Source organism: Acanthochromis polyacanthus, chromosome 17, assembly GCF_021347895.1.
Source record: "Acanthochromis polyacanthus isolate Apoly-LR-REF ecotype Palm Island chromosome 17, KAUST_Apoly_ChrSc, whole genome shotgun sequence".
Classification (NCBI taxonomy): domain Eukaryota; kingdom Metazoa; phylum Chordata; class Actinopteri; family Pomacentridae; genus Acanthochromis; species Acanthochromis polyacanthus.
The window spans coordinates 37,894,413-37,914,636 of NC_067129.1; the positions used below are offsets into that span (position 1 = coordinate 37,894,413).

The 20,224-nt window shown below is 40.3% G+C and overlaps 1 protein-coding gene across 2 annotated transcripts in view; it reads right to left on the reverse strand.

The window, feature by feature from the left end:
- mtmr4 (myotubularin related protein 4) overlaps positions 1–5,773 on the reverse strand; it is a 62,763-nt gene extending 56,990 nt beyond the window's left edge. The window contains exon 1 of one of the 2 annotated variants that reach the window (XM_022208649.2): positions 5,588–5,773. In XM_022208649.2, the coding sequence (XP_022064341.1) occupies positions 5,588–5,632 (45 nt within the window). In that variant the 5' untranslated portion in view covers positions 5,633–5,773. The remainder of the gene's footprint in view (positions 1–5,587) is intronic. The other variant, XM_022208650.2, reaches the window with a different exon arrangement.
- Positions 5,774–20,224: the final 14,451 nt, after the last annotated feature.

The following is a 20,224-nucleotide window of genomic DNA, read 5'->3' on the forward strand; positions in this document are numbered from 1 at the left end:
CCGATCACAGCTTGAATTGGAGAGAGCCAATCAGCGTAACACGTGTGACACAATCACTAAGCGACTTAACAATTGCCTTTCCGCCATGATGCTTTGTAGTTTTAACAGCTTCCTTCGCCGTACGGGGGTCCTGAGGAAAATCTAAGCTCTCCCTTTCAACAGTGGAGGGCAGCATAACGCATTCTATCGTACAGCCTGCCGGAATTAAAAATACATCCTTTTTAAAAAGAAAAGCTTTAAGAGCTGCTTCTTGTTGAAGTTTTAAGGACAAATTCAGCCCGTGCAAAACAAAGGAAAGCGCACGAGAGAAACCTCGCTCTGTTGCGGTCGCATCGTTAACTCCCGCCTCTGGTGCTCTGATTGGTTCGGTCTGATCTGCTCGGAGCTTGAAAACCTGTCAAAATGTGTCAATGGAGGAGAGCTAGACCGTATTCCCGTATATCCCTTATAACGGGAATACAGTCTAGCTAAGCTAGGCTAGGTCTTATAGCTATGCTGCCTCAGAATTACAATTTTAAGGTTGGCATTAACATTTTTCCCACATGGCTGCTTGTAATTATAATCTAAATGTTATCACATGATGTGTGCCATGTAACAGAAACAAAAGCTTAACATTATACTAAATCACATTGCAAAATCATCAGTTAAAAATTAAAATTGTGATGCCTCTTTTCGAAGAAGATATTGCAGTTGACCCTGAACTCGACTGCACATCTCCAAATCTCCCTGAAGTGTAACCTTGCTAATCTCTTGACCTTTGGCCTGAGTTGCTTTCAGCATCAAATGGACGAGGCAGCTCCGCATCATTAATTTTACTTATTTCACTTGACAATAGGTGGATCATGACCGCGGCCATCAGTCTGAGACATCTAGGAGGTTCAGGTCACTACTGGTTGGTCTCACACTGTTGCCAGCCAACCTGAACCACCAGGCACAGATTCACTTGCTATCGGAATAAAGTTTACAGTGATGTGACAGCCATCAAAAATAAATGGAGACGCTACTACATACATAGAACCTCCTCCACAGAAATTCAATGCAAATCAGTTAAGAGAAGCTGTGCTTTCAGTTTATACACACGCCCCACATTAATATAAAATCCAGCCCTTGGTTCCTATATATCTAGTGCTGCACTACCTGGTAGATACTTGGCACCATTTACTTAATGCTTTTATGCAGCAGCCTGACACTGCATTGCTCTAAGAGCCTTGCTGGAACATAGTGTACTTTAGGACTTTAAGGCAAAAATAGCCCACTAAAAGTATTTTTTTGCTTCAAAGAAAATATTACACTCCAAACAGTTTATCTAACAGCTTATTATGGTAGCTTAAAGAGAACAAAGGAGAGAAATTTCAGGTACAGACAGATACACTGAACTGCATAGAAGCACATACATTAACGTAGCAGTGTTTGAAGAAAGACTTTTAGAAATGTAGACCTCTTCTGCAAACAACTTTAATACTTCAGCTTCTGTGTAGCATACAGCATTTGATTAAGAGCAGGTTTAAAAATCATCACATTTGGAAAAAAAAAAAAAAAAACACAAGCAATGAAGGACTTTTGTTGTCAGATTTTTTGATCCATTGCATTTTGCCCACAATCAGCTTACAGAAGATTAAAGGAAAATAGAAATGCTCTCACTTCCAACTGACTCACAAAGATGGAGCACAGCTTGTCCTGTGCTGGACACGTTTTTGCTTCGTCACTGCTGTGAGCCTGTGCACCCTCCCCCACCCTCATCCAACCAGCAATCAAAAAGCTGGAGCTGACAGGCATGCGCACATACGCCTCCATGCATTTCTCAAATATAAATGTCAGAGTTCATAGAACATGTAAATGCATTGCCAAAACAGTATCAGCTCGATATCAGCTGCTGTGGCAGCAAACTAGACAGCTGCAACACAGCACATTAGCATTGTGAATGTAGAGGAAACAACATGCAGGGCTCAGTCTTTATGCAGTTAAAACAAGGTTTTACTTGTCTGGGGGAAAGCATGACTAAAAAAAAAAAAAAAAAAAAAAAAAAAAAAGTGTCTTGCTGAGATTTATGGGATTGTGTAAATGGAAATATCAACCTAATGGCCATGTGACATCACAGAGGTAGAATAGGTAGAGAGATTGAAAAAGGCAGTCTTCCTGAGTAAGTGTCTGGTTGCCATGGATACAACCACCTCTTTTTAGAGTCAGATTCCCTCTCTCTAAAGCTTTTGGTAACGATTTGCTGTCCTTACTCACCAGATTATTTACTTAATCTGACTGTGTCTTTGTCCTAGAGTTGTGCAGATTAGAGAGGCACTACAGGATGCAGAGGTGACCTCCTGCATTTGTGGACAACACGCATTTCTGTGACTGCTTTTACCCTTCTAAGGACTCACTGTGTTGGATGAAAGAGACAAATAAGGATGACCCTAAATCAAATGCCAGGTAGTTAGAAAAGGACGAGAGTTTATGTTAGCAAATGCCACATGGATAGGGACAGAATGAAAAGCAGCCAATATGACATAAAAAGAATGAAGATGAAGGTTTTTTTTTCCCCAAATAGAGTTCAGGGAGCTACAAGTCTACATAAAAGGTCAGGATCAACATGAGATCATATGATAAATGCATTTCTCTTTTTCCCTGTCCAGTCTCTGACTATGTTAATATTTCATAGACCACCGTGTTCTACAGGATCAATCTCCTTGTGGAGTTATAACTGGACTGGTTCTGCAAGTACTGAGGATAGTTGGCAGGAGAAATGTATTCTCGAAGTAAGCAGAATTCCTCTGCAACACACAATGTTGGAGAAACACTTTATAGCACAGTGAGACTCTCTTTGATGACATATTCAAAATACTGACGGATACAGATGTACGTAAATTAAACAACATAATACGGTGGTTGACAAAAAACTATGTTTTAAAACAGTAGCACAAGCACTAAAACACAAATAAGCGAGGTAAATGCTTGAAACGCTCGGTGATAGTTTTGAAAGCAAAATAGTAAAGACAACATTTTTAGGTTTTGTGCTCGTGACTTTGAGAAAACGCACACACCAATGACTAAATACAATTCTTTTCAGTCAAAAATAAAATAAAAGCTTTTGTTTCATATCTGTGTTTTTAGTCTTCTATTAGGATCATTTTATCATGATGGCTTTCTCAGTCTTGTGGTCGTGTACTGTGCCCTGACAGGAGATCCATCTCAATTGCCAACAGGGTACAAGAAAAGGCATACAACCTAAAGCACATATCCATAAAGCTTTTGGCTTTACTTACACTGCTAATTCGTTTAGCTAGTGGCTATAACAATCTTAGTCATGGAACAATCTTAAACAATTCAATTAGGCTTTCTATGGTTCCATTTAGTGGAAATAACATATCGCAGACAGAGATAAACGTGGTATATTGCAAGAGTAATTGAAGATGTTTTTTGTTCCCATTGATGATTATCATAACAATAGTTGTGACTGTGAAAATCATCCAGCACCCTTTAACATCAGAAGACTGAAAGAGCTGTGATCTACTTAAGTCACAGAGGTCATGGATACTACACTATTCGGACACTGGTGCACAGTCACGTTAAAGAGAGTTCATAGATTGTGCAACGCCTGGTCATGTGTTCTCACAGAAAAAAGTAGACTGAACCAGGAGTAGCCCTCATCTTTTTGCAATGAACAAATTCTCAAAAAGTGCTGATAAGACAGATTTCTCAATGTTATTGGTATTTATTGTTGAAAACTAAATATATGTAATCATTATATATATATATATATATATATATATATAAATAACAAGCAAAGAATCCCATGATAACCATTGTGTGGAAAGTAGAATTTGTGATCATGTCAGTCCTACTGCTTGCTGCCTATAATTTGTCAATCTGCAGTTCTGACACTGGTTGATTCTAAACCATCAGAAAACTATCATACGGTTTACTAAGAATTTTATTTTTCCACAGACATTTGTGTTTCCTAGAGGACAAAGCCTACTTACTTTGTGACCCCCTGACATTTTCTTCAGCACCACCTTGAGATCCATATTTGTAGTTTTGAGCAGAATATCTCAATAACTGTTGGACACATTGCCAAGAAATTTAGTAAACACACCTGTCCCTACAGGGGAATTGCAATTTCTTTGGTCATTGATGTTAACCCTTTAAGCTTCAGTCAATTCCAGCCGTTTTCATTACAAAAAAAAATAAATAAATAATCGCTAATATTCTATTTTTAAATAAAAAAATTACGAAAAATACAGGGAATATTGGACCCACATCGCGAGGTGCATTTCCTTGAAAACGACCGATTTGTGGATTTTATACCGACTTCAGGACATGTTTTGGACAAAATAGTTTACTGGCTTGTGTTGTCTGGATGTAAAAGGTTGGATTATGGCCGTTTTTTGTGGAATCTTTTCTGTGTGTAATAATGAACCCGGAAATGTGAGTCGCGCTGTGTGCGTTGAAGCCGTGTATAGAGAACGGATGGATGAATATTTGTTTTTGTCGGACAAATGTGTTTCTCACCCGCTGTGGTAATCGCATCTGAAAGTGGTTTATACCGGCGGATTCATGAGAATCTAAGCTTTCCATCGGCGTACAGTGTTTGTATAATCGGGTTTGCAGCTGTCGGACATTCTTGAAATTCCTATGCAAATTAGTAGGTGTACCGCCGGCGGTACACCTACGACGCACTGAAGCGTAAAGGGTTAATACGGAGTGTAAAAAATGTTTTAACTGGTTTAGTAAGTGCTAAAAAAGCAAGTGCTACTTTTAGAATATTATTTCTCATACTATACAATGCAGATGTTTTTCCCCAAATGATAACAAATCCTGACACAGTTACCAGTTGCTGTTTTTGTCTGTTTTAAATTATAGAAGTCTAAAAATATATTTAGAGGTAAATACCCTGGGAGTGTGAAGGAATTTATTGTTTAGTTGAAGAGAGGACTTGCTTTAAGGTAGCTGTTAATAGACAGACAGTAGACACCCCTGAAAGGTCAGAAGTCAACATGTGAACCATCAGCTAAACTAGGCTCAGTGACATAATGCTAAGACCATGTTGTCTTGAGCCTAAGCTGTCAACCTTTTTACAACTCTGTCTCTCAGGATGCAAACCAAGAGGAACACCTGTTCTACATCAATCTTCCTAACTTAATCCTCCACTGCTATGAATACACTTCACTGCTCTGAAGCTTCAATAGTGAATGCACAATGTGCTCAGTCTCAGCAGCAGAAACATTTTACCCATCCTACTTCTGCCAGTCCCCCTCTCTCCTCCCTGCCGATCAACATACCGGCAGCTCAAAGTCCGCCATACAACAGAGGGGAGGAATGGCAGCAATAAAGACGCTTTTCATCACCTCATGCTCGAGAACACACTGAGGTAATTCAATTATGTGTATGGAGTCAGTGATGTTACTTAACTGCAGCACTCGCGTATGGTGACCAGCACTCCCCTCCCCCTACCATCCCCCCACCATCCCCCACTGATGAGAAGGCAGGCACACATATATGCGAGGAGATGTAGGGAGTGGAGGGTGCTGATACACACCCATCACAAACCACACTCGCATACAAAAATGAAGACAAAAATAAAACATGGACTTACGAAGCAGTTGAGCATGGAGCAGGACACCCTTCCTGCGAGGCTCATGTCGAGGGGCAGGGCTGTGTTTGAATGACACGCAGCCTATAGAGCAACAGCACGACCAGAGCACGAGGAGCCGGCATAACCATTCTTCTCCCAGTCTCTCCACGCCTCGTCGGCTCTGAACCCTCTCTGCCCGTCAACCCACTCCCCCCCACCCGCCCCGCCCCCCCCCAACCTTGTCCACGTTTTCCCTTCAAGAGGTTCTATGGGACAACACACCAGTCCCAGCTCTTATTCAGGATCCCACCCCACTGCTCCCAGACAGGGGAGAACGAGCACGCTGGTGTCTGAAGATAGCCCTTGTTGCACTGCTGAGAAAAGGAGGAGGATAGTCCATAAGGTATAAACAAGAGCAGCGGTCCAGCAGATCAGCCGAGTGAGAACTGACAGGAAAGCAAAGTGATGAAATGACTGCAGATGTGCCTCAACTGTAGCAAGAGGATGGGGGGGGACTGCAAGACAAGAAAGCAAGAGAGAAAAGCAGACAGAGGGAACTGCCTGACACTAAGCTCCACCCTCTACATGCGCATCTACCTTGCTCGCTCACATTCACTTGCTTGCATTTCTCCCCCATCTCCCTCTCATCACTTACTCCTCCCCCACTCCCTCCCCTCATAAATATGCTTCTCCCTCAGCAATGAGGTGGTAAAGCCTAAAGTGTATCAACAGCGAACGGTAGATGCTCTGACTGCCACACATGCACCGTCTAACATCCACTGCAGTGCACTACGGTCATTGCTCAAGCAGACTGACTGTGTACATGGACTGTACCGAACACAAAAACACAACCTGAAGCCAACACAGAGTGCAGGGGGACACATCATCCAGTTGTTGGACGGTGTCCCATCACAAAACCGTTGCACTGGCATCAACTGATCTTGTGCACAAGGCAAATACATAGGAGAGGACAGAGGAGGGAGGGAGCGTGTTGAGAAGAATGAATCTATGCAGAGATCTCCGGTGACATAGCATTCTACAGACAAATTCTTGCTCTCCGCTGTCTCCGTCTACTTTGCGCCATCCGATATATCTTTACACTGAGCAATGCATGCAGCACCTTACTGTTCCTATGAAATGTGGAAGGTCACTGAAAGTATCTGGCGTATGCAATGTTTTGTACAGCATATCGTCCCTCCTCTGTCTTACCCCAACCTCTTCCCTGGCAGAGTCGTGACAGTCTCAGCTATATGACCCCATATTATGCAACATAGCATAGTACGCACAGCATAAGCTGGATTCACAACGTAGCACTATAAAATATACATTTTTTTGAGGGAGGGCCTGTAATGTAATTTTAACATGGTAGGGCTTCACTATAAAAAGATCAATTTTCATGGCGTTTTCGGGTAATTAATATTATTTATTATAGTCAGGTGTAAAGAAACCATTCAAACCAAGCAGATTTCTCCACTTGACCTCGATATTCATTCTTAGAACTTGAATCCAGCTAAACTGATTAGTTTTACTGCTCTGTAGAGGAACATGCTCTCAGTTATATTTCTTCATTAATTTTTTTTTTTATCCATACAAAGGAGGGTGAACAGATACTTGGACAATGATTATTAATTTTAAAACATTTACATGTGCCTGGAAACAGGACAGCACGTAGTTAATTTTAATAGTACATTTAAGTTATGCTTAAAGCATAACACATATCTTTGAATGTAATGTGCTGCAAGCAACAATATGACCAGAAAACTCAGTAAAATTACAATGGCGAACAAATGATGTTAACACTTTTGCACTTCTAAAAATGGAGTGCATCTTTATAGCTTTAATTCCCAAAACAGCCATGTATACTAACGGACGCATATCTACAATTTTCATGAAATGATAGTCCTCAGCAAACAATGAAGATTATTTATTGCTGTATGTCCATGCTTAAAAATTACATTAATACAGGATTTACAGAAAATTGAGGTCTGGTAAATTAAAAATATAGATAACGCAGCCATAAGTATGTGACATACCAGATATATTTTATACACAGCAAGAATCCACATGTCATTCAACCTGATGGCTTAAATGTATTTTTCCTGCACATTTAATAATTGACTATTTACTCTAAGTCCAACAGAATGTCATTACTTTTAAACTGACAACTAAATAAGGAAAGTATGGTTTTACCTTGATGACATGTTTCGACTGCATCTGCATACTTTCCTCATTTAGTAGTCAGTTTAAAAGTAACGCTATTCTATAATAAGAAACAACAAATGAACATAATTCAACTACTATTTTATGGTTTGTGTTTGCTAATATTAAGGGCATTATTTGGCAGTTTTCTTGAATACTGGTAAGTATTTGAGGGGGGAAGTTGCATTTTACTTTTTTTCTTCCCAGACAAAACATGTACAGAGATGCCTAGTGTTAATGTAAGTGAATGTTTTAGTACCCATTAATATATTGTACTCATTTCAGGGTTATTCTGTTCTATAGCTGTAGCGGATGCTGGCCTTTGAACATAAAAATAAGCATTGACAAATGCATTTAATACATTACCAAAATGCACATTTCCTAAATGCATTGTATTTTGTTTAGTGCTCGTACGGCTACATACAAGAAAGGAGCAGACATGATGTATTGCACTTGTGTTCAGTATCATTGAAAATTTCCCCTCTGCAGGATCAATAAAGGTTTAATCTATATCTGTCATTTACATTTCATCTGGTAAATTGATGCATGCATTTGCTACAAGTAGATGCACTTCTACAAATCAAGCAGAACCTTACTGAGAATCATTTTCATGTGACATGCTGCACCTGTAACCCATTATACTAATTTTCCACAAGCAAAATGAAGAAGTGAAATAGAACATGACAGCTGGATCTACACATTTGTGCTTTAAAAAGAATTATCTTCTTATTAGTGCAGTTGTCTTCCACTGCATAAATGCTGTAGCTTACATTTATGGTGCTGGAGAAGAAAAAGCTATACTGTAGAAGACCTTCTCCTCTAGTTTGTAATGTCATGACAGAAAACCGCTCAGTACCTTACTCTCAAATGTTTTTTACTTTGGCAAATTAAGACTACTCATATCCCTGACAAGTACCACTTCATCAATTCTGGGAATGTGGAGGGCTTTCCCTAAATAATATCAGTGAGACTATAAAACATTGCCAGGTGATTTTTTTTAAGCTTTTATTAAGACTGACAGTAATACCTCTCCAGGTACATTGATCAAAAATTATTTAACTGTAGACTGAACACAAGTTTTGTAAATACAGTAAACATCAAGCTTTGATATTTTAAAAGCAATCCGAAAACTCTTTGCTACTTAGAATTTCTAACTATTAACCTTTAAATATAAGGTGCGCACTTTAGGCTTTCGAATACTTTTGCAGTTTATCCATGGCCAACCACTTTAAAAAAAAAATAAATAAATAAAAAAAAAAAAACACACACTAGTCGGACGGACATTTAACACTTTTAAATTACAGCCTGAACAGAACAGAATTCCTTTATTGTGATCGCACAGTGTACAAAAAGTTAAGCGATAATCTAGTCAGTGTATTCACATAAGAAAGAAATGTGCAAATATATTTTTAAAAAAAAAAAAAGGTAAAAACAGAGGAGTTGTTCCACAGTCCAAATACTAGGCTTTAAATTTCCCCACTCAGTGTGCCCAGCCCTGCATGAACCAGCCAAAAGTGAGAACCAGATTTGGCCTCCTGTGTCTCAGGTTTTATTTTAGGAAAGGAGGGCAGCGAGTCACCAATGCAGGGTGTCAGCCTACATGTTGACACACAGCTATAGAAGCGGGATGTGAATAAGACATGAGGCAGGGCTCCAGACTGCAACTAAATGGTCGTATTTTACGACTAAACTTTGAGACAGTGAGAGTAAATTTTTCATCTGCTCACGCATATGTGACGAGTAAATTTGCCGATTTTTAAAAAAAAATTATTTAATTTTTTATTGTTGCCATCAAACTTCTTCTCCACACTTCAGCCCAGCAGCTGACAGTAATGTGCAAATGAGCTGGTTTACCAACTGACATTAACGCCAAAAGAAGAAGAAGGCAGGCCAATGTGTGTGAGAGCGGGGGGGGCAAATTACAGTGAAGCTCATGATGTTTTACAAAGCCTTTATTTACGTTTTGAACACAAATGCACCTTTCTGTCCTTCACTCCTTTTTTCAAGAAACACCAGAAGAGCTTGTCCTCATTCCAGCTGCTTCTAAGTTTATACACATCCTTTGCTAGCTAGACAGCAACAGCATGGAACCGTTTTCTTCCATCTTAACGTAAATTTTCGCAGTTTTCAGCAGCATCTTCATCTTATCAAGAAATCTCTTCTTAGATAACACTTCCTGCATCGCTGGAATGGTGACAAAATAAAAACCCGGAACATTAACTATACGTCTTCAAAATAAAAGCCTGGAGGGAATTACTTTAACACTAGCAAAACAAAGGCTTGCCAAAAGTGATGAACTGATCAACAGACCTTTATAAGAGTAATTTACACGCAATTCGGGATATCCATGCATAACATGCCTGTGCTCAGCACAAAATTATTTTTTATTAAAGATTTCATCCATCAGAAATGATACGTCAACTGAGCAGCCTTGAAGGAGTACTGCGCTCTGAGTGCTTTTCTTATTATGTTGTGTCAACTGCTGCACAATAACATGCGAATTGAAAACATAGTTTCTGCATTTATTGTTCAAATATTTATCAGCAATACAGTGAAAATGAGAGGAAATGTGAATATTTACCTTGCAAGTCGATTTTGGTGTGCCTAAATTTTCTGCTTGCACTCCTAAAATTTTAAGTTAGGGGCCACTGTGCTTTCTGTAAAAGCGCATGACTACAACACATAATTTGCATGTCTTTCATACACAGAACCAACACTGACTATTCTGCAATCTGGAGGCTACAACATATCAAAATCCAGGCATTTTGATTTGTTTTTCCAATCCATTACAATTACTTTTTAGGTAAAATGAAATATACAGCCAATATATGTATTAAATGGTTTGTCAAAGCTAGTTGTTGCAGTGCCATGATATATTCACATATCATTCAGTCAGTCATTAACATCTGGATGACCCAATTCACTGACTATATTTGTTCAGCAGTTTAACTTTTCTGACTGGCTGCCAGGCAACCATCAAACATTTATATCACAAATATCAAATAAGCATCAGAAAAAAGATTCACACACAGGACTGAACTAAATGACTAAGTTACAAATATTTGAAATTAATTAAACAAAGGACAACTGACAGTCAGACTTCAGAAACTAGGGTACAGTCAAACGATGACAGACGCGTAGGTCAGTTCAAGTAGAACTGCAGTCAGATCAGTAATAGCAACCTTGAGTGAACCATCTGGCTTGAATTACAACCCTACCTGAGAACCTCTGGTGGCTAGCTGTTGTGTTTTGAAAAAAAAAAAAAAAAAAAATCCAGGTGACTTGGTCCTTGTGTGCAAGGTGACATCATCTGGAGCACTGACACAAATGTCAGTCTTTGCATGGTGCTGTCATACTAATTTCTCTTTCCAATTCCAATACAAGATTGCATTACAATTTGTTGCAATAGTGAGGGTGGGGTAAACAAAACAACCCCATTGTTCTGCTTTTCATGCTCACATTATCCTGCTAACAATACCACAGCATGAGTAGACAACAGTATGAACTCAATACTTCCCATGCTGTTTCAGTGAAGAAGAAAAAAAAGCTTTAGGGTGGGAAGCAATTAAATACTGCTTCACAGGACAGGATTGAAAGGCTCTTATTACCTGTGAAACAAACTGCTGGAACAAACATCTTACAATCCCACCTGAGAATATAACCCTTACATCAACAGCAGCTAAAGTCAAATAGAAATATCATTAGCTGTGGCCACAGAGCCACTTAAAAAGGTAATGTAGTTTTATACCATACGTGTACAAACACTTAAAATTTAATGTTGTACAAATTATAATTGCTATCAATGTGCATGTGTTTGAAAATCTAAATTTCAAGACTGAGCAAGTCTGTGTGCCCGAAATCATTCCTACGTAATGACTGTGAGGTACTGACATTATTAACGCACTAAAGCAAAGACCAGTTTACACGGATCCTTCTTCGTGGGTTTGGGCTGATCTGTCGTGCTTGAAGTATTGGATGTGTTTAGTACACCTGCCATTGCTAGCAAGTCATGCCTCTGACCACACCCAAGTATAACACACTGAGCAAGTTGAAGTCAGCAAAATACAAAAAGTTGTACTTCAACACAGGACTAATTCCAGGCTCACTGAGGTCTACGTGTCTCGGGGGGCACGTTATTTGTTCAACAGCACCACCATCAATTAAGCACAGAGTTTCCATAAAAAGGCTGAGAGCTGGGCACTCTGCCACTGTGACATTCTGTAAACCCAGTTGACCAGAACACTGGGACACACATTCTCCTGTTACACTTCCTATTTCTGTCCCATAAAGGCTCTTACCATTAGTTTGAAGAGGAATTTGTCACTCATCTGGTCACTGCTTCCCCTTACTTAAAGCACTGCCTATTCTGGCTGATGCACGTTTACTATATGTTCACTAGCAAAGAATAAACAGACAAGCCCTCAGCCCTGGGTTCTCCATAATTACTGGGTACAAAGGTACTATAAACCTCACAAAGTATATTGCAAAAGTACTTTGTATATTCCATGCTAAAATGCATTTAGCTCTTTAATTTGAGAAGCCCTACATGTCTATACATGTTTCCTAACCTCAGAAAATGAAGTCAGATATATAGTACACACTGATCAGGTTAATATAGTCATATCAATTACTGTAAAATGCACAGCTTATGTGGCTAATTAGAAATTTAAGCAGCATTTTGATCTGCAAGTAATCTTGCAGTTTGCACATTATTTTTACTGTGCTCCAGTAGAATTACAACCCTCAGGGCCATGAATGCAGCATGAGTAGACAAACTGCTGCTTCTCTCACATACAGCAAATTCTGACACTCAGTATTCCCAGAGAAACACTCCGACTCAAACAAAAGTGCTTGTAAGAGCACAAAGCAGCACAATTACGATCTGGCCTCCATCTTTCTGATCCAATTACTTACTGACGACAACGTAAAATGACCCAAAAATATTTTGTCTTAGTTTTGCCTTAGATTTAAATAGCCTGCAGCATCCACTAGAGGGCAAGGAGACGATAAACAGACAACCTTAGCATTTACTGTTGCAGACTGCTGCCTTGGTCCTCTTGGGTGGATGCATTCACCACTTGTTACACTAGCACTTCAAGAAACGAACAACTACTGAATGTTTGCTGCCTTTTTCAGGACATCTTCAGAAAAATTACATGTCATACAGTGAGTTTCTTTATGTGAATAGGAGGTCACAAGAGTGTATAGTAATTTCTCGACTATTGAGCGCACCTGAATATAAGCCGCACCCACTAAATTTAAAAAGAAAAAAGATTTTGTACATATATAAGCTGTACCTGACTATAAGCCACAGGTGTCCACATTGTAACATGACATATTTACACAGAGATTTTTTAAACTTTTAATTAAATAAATGCTTTTCTCCGAACAGTGCCTGTAACACGGCAGTAAAACGCATTAAGTCAGTTCATGCTGCTGACTCCAACATCTCACCATTGATTCATTGACGCCAAGCTCAGTGTTGCCAACTCCTCAGTACGGAACGTAGCCATCGGCTGTCCTAAAAGTCACTAAATGATGTCATCGCCTAATTTGCATAATTTCCCGTTTGCATGTAATTGTAATCAACATTGTAGGGAGAGAGGAATAATGTGGTGGGAGAGACAAAAAGTGTGTATTAAACACCCAAAATGTTTTTGAACTAGAGGCTAAATGCAGTAATTTATTTTGGTATGAGAGTGAAGAAACATTTTCATTTATATCCCGCTCTGTAAGCCAGGACGGGATCTGCAGCGACTATGCACATGTGCGCTTCATCTGCCGTCTGGCCGCGGAGCAATGTGAGCCTCCTCGAATCAGACAGTGGGACTGCTGCGGGGTTACTAGACTGACTGCCGGTGCTTTGGGATGGGGAGGAGTTTACAGCAGCACCTACTGCTCATTGAAGACAGTAACTGCAGAATGATCCAAGCTTTCATGTCAGAGTCTCCAAAATACGAGAAAAAGTAGTTACATTTGTCGCTAGTCGCTTTTGACAAAAAAAAGTCACCAGGAGGATTTGGAAAGTTGCCACATTTAGCAAGAAAGTCGCCAGGTTGGCAACACTGGCCAAGATTACGTGCAGCAGCTCTGTCCTTCGACAGGCAGATCGATTACCTTCAACTTCAAAGCCGCATCATATGCATTTCTGTGTGTTTTCCCATAATGAGGGTGTGTGCATGAAGCGCAAAATGACTGATTTGAAGAATTTAGTGTGAGTGCATTTGATTTAATTCAAATAATTTAATTGGTCCACTGTGACCTGCTCGGTAATTTCATTCTGATGCGACGAGGCTAAATGTGCCGATGACATAATGCTTGCCCGTAAAAATCTATACCTTAGCCGCATCATTGTGTAAGCTGCAGGGTTCAAAATGTAAGAACAATGTCCGTACTGTAGATTCTAAAAGAGATGTATAGAAGACGCGTACAGGGTTTTCACCAGGATTTTTTTTTTCAGAGTAACGGCAGGTCCTCTTGCACGCGCACGTCCTAATCACAGCGTAATCTTTTAAACTGACAACGTAACGGCCCGTTAGACAGCGTAACAGGCCGTTATGCTGAAATGCGCTGGAGAGAACCCTGGCATAGTAGCAAGTTACATCAGAGAGATGTAATATCTGCTACCTGTTGAACAGCACTTTTACTAATGCAGACGCATGTACAAATCTCAACAACAGCGCAATAAAGCAGTGACCTTGCAGAGATAACTATGACTGAGAAAAAGTGCTGCCTGAGGACAATCTTGCAATCTCTGAATAATTTTCTGTAAGTCCTTGTATGTGCTCGGGATGGATCAGATACCCTCCCGCAGGTTAAAAAGTAGGTGTCACTCATGCACAATCTTTCACTGGTTTCCCACATTTAAAAAAACAAACAAAAAAACACATACCCAGACACACTTGTTAGAATTCAAGACAAAGCTGGAGGTACTACTTGGAAGGTCTGAATGGGACATATCTGATGGTAAAATGTAACTAGTTTTCCAAGAAATGTTTATCACTAATGAAGTCTTGCTTACTAAGACCAAACAAACAATTTTTAATTTGCATCCTATTTTATTAAATAACAGCACAGACTGTATTACTGGAGTTTTAAGTTGTCCCATACTTTTCGCTAGCTGAGCTGCTAAGCTGCCTGCCAGGCTAAATACTGGAGCTATGTCAAAAATTCATTTCTCCATCACTCACATGTATGAAATGACATATGGAAACAGACCCCAGGTTGAAAAAAAAAACAAAGTTCCCCTTTAAGTTTAAAAAAAAAAAAAAAACACAACAAAAAAAAAAGTTTAAGAAGTGTGTTGTTTAACATGTTGCTACACAGTGCGCTTGGTTAAGGCCTGCAGCTGCACTGTGCCATTTCCTGTGTGAGAGTGATGTTCCAATTTGCCGTTTTACTCTGTAGAAATCAGGTAGGGAGTTCAGATCAGGTACCCAACTTAAAAGCAGACACCAATCTGCAGCAGAGTATACAAACTTACACATTCCCCTCCTCACTAGTGTGATTGGCTTACCATGCTGCCAGTCAGTGCTGTAGACAGTGAGTCTGGGTGCTCCTCTTCAGATCCCTCCCTCTCCTCCTGTCTACTGGGTTCTGTCGTGCCAGCGATGTCTCCTGCCAACATAAAAACACACTACCTTTAGAGCTGTGTGTACGTGGGCGGTTGTGGAGTGTGTGCGATTGCGTAAAGGGCTGGATGCCAGACCTTCTTCGTCTAAAGTACTGCAATCAGAACAAGAGCTGGCTCTAAAATAACAAAGCTGTTGAGGATTTCAGCATTAATGCACTTTTATTTTACAGTACTGACCTAACATTAACTTCCAAACAACACGATCCATCAGTTGATCAAAAAGTATCAGTTCAATCCATAGAGAGTGATGGTTTAAGTGGTTGCCTGGGACAAGAAGTGCTCTCAGCAAATGAGGTCAACTTAGTGTAAACACAGTGCACAGATGAAGTACTGCAGACAGACATGTACATACATGTGTGGGGTGTGACACCACAGTATAAACCTTGAAGCAGATCAGCTGTCCTGACCTGACGGAAGACACTCTGATTTTAAGAAAATGCAAACTCAACATTCTTTATTAGATTATCAGCAGTCAAACAGATAAGTGCAGGAGGAAAAGACAGGAGACATGGACAAACTCCACAACTCTCCATACCCAAAACGCTAAAAGGTGCCGAGATAGATATACTAATGTTCCAAAGTCAGGTCTGTGAAGGTTTGAAATACTTCAGATACACCAAACAGCAAACTATGTAAACGCGAGCCAAAGCATATTATTATACTTCAAATCAATTCTCTGACGTTTTACATATGCAACTACATTGACGTACTGTAAAAACACAGGTACCTACAGTTCAATACTATTCCTAAACGTGGAAGCACAGACACAGAGCACGATCAGATATCAGTGCATAAGAAAAGTTTAAACATTTAAAATACATGATTAGAGAGAGTGACACTGAGCAGCCTGAAACCAAACACTTACTTCACTGAATGACTGTATTAACAGTAACAGCACTCCTTCCTGTGAATACGCAACCTCAGTCAGGAGGGAGTGGAGCACGGTCAGTCTAAGTTTACAATACAGAGAGTAACCCAAACACAGGCAATCAGACAAAACTTGGACGCAATGTTCACCTCCTTGTGTTTAGACTTAACTCAATGCTTGTAAAGACAAAACTTCAAACTGGATTGTTGTTCTTACTGTGCAGTGCTCTCATTTCACTTCCCTACGCTTGCCATTTCCCCCAGACACACCCCCTTTTGCACACAGCTCCACACACACACACAAAAAAAAAAATTCTATTTACAGTAAACTTCTCTTACCTGTACAAAGTGCTGAACCAAACTGTGTTCAAACTTCTGTCTACAATTGAATTAAAGCTCTGCGTCTTGCAAAGTAGCAGTAGTCTCTGTCTCCCAAACACATACTCGTAATCCAGTGCATGACATGCCTCACTCCCTCCCTCCCTCTCTATTGCTTACTCCGTCTCCCTCCCACTCTTGAAATGCCAGGCTCCTGAGAGAAGCCATACTACAGGCCTCCCATGACTCGTTTTATCAGAAGGGATGGTGTTGATCACCAATCCGTCATAAATGTGAAAATCAACAGATTCAGAAAGCAGTTAAAATTGCTTTGAAAAGGGTACTACATTACACTCAAATATGAGTGCTGGATCTACTGGCTCACCAAAAACAGTCAAAATATTAAACTATGCTAAATGTGTACAAAAAATAAAAGCATTTAGGTGTAGGTTAGTAAAACCCTGAGACGGAATTATTGAATCTGATCTTCAGCATTTTTCGGATTCTTGTTATCTTTGTTTTTTGGATTCCCAATATCCATCCTCTATACACCGCTCAATCCTCACTAGGGTCATGGTGGAGCTGGTGCCTATCCCAGCTGACTCGGGCAAAGGCAGGGGACACCCTGGACAGGTCGCCAGTCTGTCGCAGGGCTACATATACAGACAAACAATCAGACTCGGATTCACACTTACGGACAATTTAGAATAATCGATTAACCTCAGCATATTTTTGGACTGTGGGAGGAGTACCCAGAGAGAACCCACGTATGCACAGGGAGAACATGCAAACTTCATGCAGAAAGATCCCAGCAAAGCCAGGATGCGAACCAGGAATCTTCTTGCTGCAAGGCGAAAGTGCTAACCACTACTCGCCATGCAGCCCGATTACCAATATAAAATAAAATTTTAATGTGCTGCTTTAGCTCTTATGTAGCTGCCTATATTTGTCTACAGTCACCACAATGTATTTTCAAGTAATGTCCCACACACACACACCACTGTCTTATTGTTACACACCATGAATAATAACCTGCTACCTCTGAAGGTTCTCTTTTCAAAAAGCACTTACAAAACATAAACAAAAGCATTTAAACTGAGCTTTATATTGAGTTTTGCGTTATTTTAAAACATATATCAGATTGAAATCTCTATTTTCAGCCTGTTTGATTACTAATGGTCAGTATCAGCACTGAAGGAAACTGATCAGTCAAATCCTTGAATGAATCATGCAGGAAAATTCTAGGCTATGAAACAAAAACAATGAGGTGAAAGAGACAAAAAATGGTTTGTGGAGCCACAATACGATTTAGTGCTTTCAGTTAGCATACATATAATTATTATCCATGTTTACAAAAGATGGACAAATATTTATTTCTCAACAAATGCAATCATCAAGCATTTCAAGCCTGTACTCTGGAAACACTTTGGTTAGTGCTATCAAAGTACTGAGGTTAAACAGTATATTGTTCACAGGGCTTAAAGTAAAAATAATCCTGAGCCTGAACTTTTTTGTTTTTGGGTGGGGGTCTGGGTACAATCTAGCTAACTAATAAGAAATTAACATATCTGCCTTCATAAACTCAGACTACAGATTATAGTAATCCAATAAAGTTCAGTAGGTCGTGGTAGGTGCTCCATCTGACTACAGCATGGTGCAAATATGTTGTTTAACAACCAATCAGTAATAGACATCGAAAAGGACATTAATTCACCTTTTAACAATATGTGCATCATTTGAACTATTTATTCTGAAAGACAACCATGTAAACCATTACAGTGCAAAAAAAAAACAACTAATAAAAATAATAGCAAACTATAGTTCAGTTCAAATCACAAAAAACATTAAAGTGCTCTAAGAACTGGTAACTTAAATAATCAGAAAATTGAAAATAAACAAATACAGTTTACTACAGAAAACTACAGTTTAATTCAAAAAAACATTTACAGTGCGACAAGAACTGGTAAGCTGAATCTCCCCCCTCCCCCCACCCTCCAGGTCACTAGCGGACCACAACATTGTCACATGACAGCGCTGGAGCAACATCGGGCCACTACGTGGTTACGTGACTGTGCTTTCCGCTTGACAGTCCGGTAGATGTTTCGGATTAACATAGCGCCTCGGCCGCAAGCTTTCTCTTTTATTTCAACCTGCTCCAGGTAAACACAACGGATCACAGCTGGAAACACACTGCGTGTGAGATGCTAGTCAGGTTGCCAGCTGCGATCTGGTGTGTTTACCAAGACCTCATTTGACCACGTAGTGGTCCGCTGTTGCTTGAGCTCTGTCACGTGACAATTAGGGCTGTACCCGAATATCCGGATATTCGTTCGCTACGGCACTATCTGGACATTAATTTGGTATCCGAATATTCGCCCCCCCCCCCCCCCCCCCACACTCCACTCCCCCCTCCCCTCTCCGACGTTAATATACCGCATTGCCGTCTTCCCTCCGCCTTCGGCCCACATCATCATGTAATTTTCGGGCCGTCTGTGTCACAAGCCGCTGCGGCACCGAGCCACGCCACACACCCCCGTCGGACATTAGGGGGCAGAACGAATATTAGGATATTCGTCTTTAATAGGGCCCGAAACCACTATTCGGGCCAGCCCTAGTGACAATATTGTGGTCCGCTAGTGACCGCCCACATCCGTGCGATTTTCAGATGCGGCGCGTTGACGTGCAGGAAAATCGCATCTAGTGGACATGCACCTTTAGTGTTGGTTGCGAGCAAAAGTTGCATTCTCCTTATTCCACTGGTAGACGAACTTGACTGAGCCAAACGCCAGCACTGGAATTCTGGCACGTTGCCGGAATACTTTAAACCACGTGTTCAGCCCATTATCTATGCTTGCTGGATACTTTTAGTCTGTTCTTAAATATTAAAAAGATCCTAAAAACATAATAGAAGTCCAGATGAATTAGATTCAGGCATGTTCAATATTCAAAACAAGCAATTTTCTCTGCACATAAATTTTGTGTTACTTCCAAGTATAACTTAACCAACATTTATTTTGTTAAAGGCAAATATGTTATGCTTTTGTCTTCTCAAATCTGGTCATTTGCTTTTCTGCATCACATATGAAGGAAAATTTACTCTCTTTGGGTTCTGGACTAGCCTAGCCGCGCTAGACAACCCACGGCAACGAATTTAATTCTCTGCCAGGGTGGGTCTAGTTACCCTCCATAAGGCTCGAGGCTGGATTCTCCTAAAACTGGCCGGACCAATCACTATGAAGTGTAGAGTCAGAAGGCGGGCGTAACGATTCTGACAGAAACAACTAGCGCACAATAAACAGTTATCTTTCGACTCAGCCCTTAAAGATTTGAAGCTAAAATTCAACTTGAAAGATAAACAAAGGACGGCACTGAAGTGTTTCATTGAGAAGAAAGACGTATTTGGACTTATGCCGGCAGGATATGGTAAATCCTTAATACACCAGTTGGCTCCGCGGCTCCACTGGTTGGGAAGCTAATGGGACTTAGCCACAATCCGCTGGTGCTCTAGGAACTACGTCAGCCTATTCGTTGCATTGATTGGTTGTATACCTACCCAATTGCTGCAGAGGGATTTGATAGACAACCTTTTAGCCCGCCTCCCTCCCTGTCGAGCTTCCCTAGACCCTTGTGCCGTCAGAAAC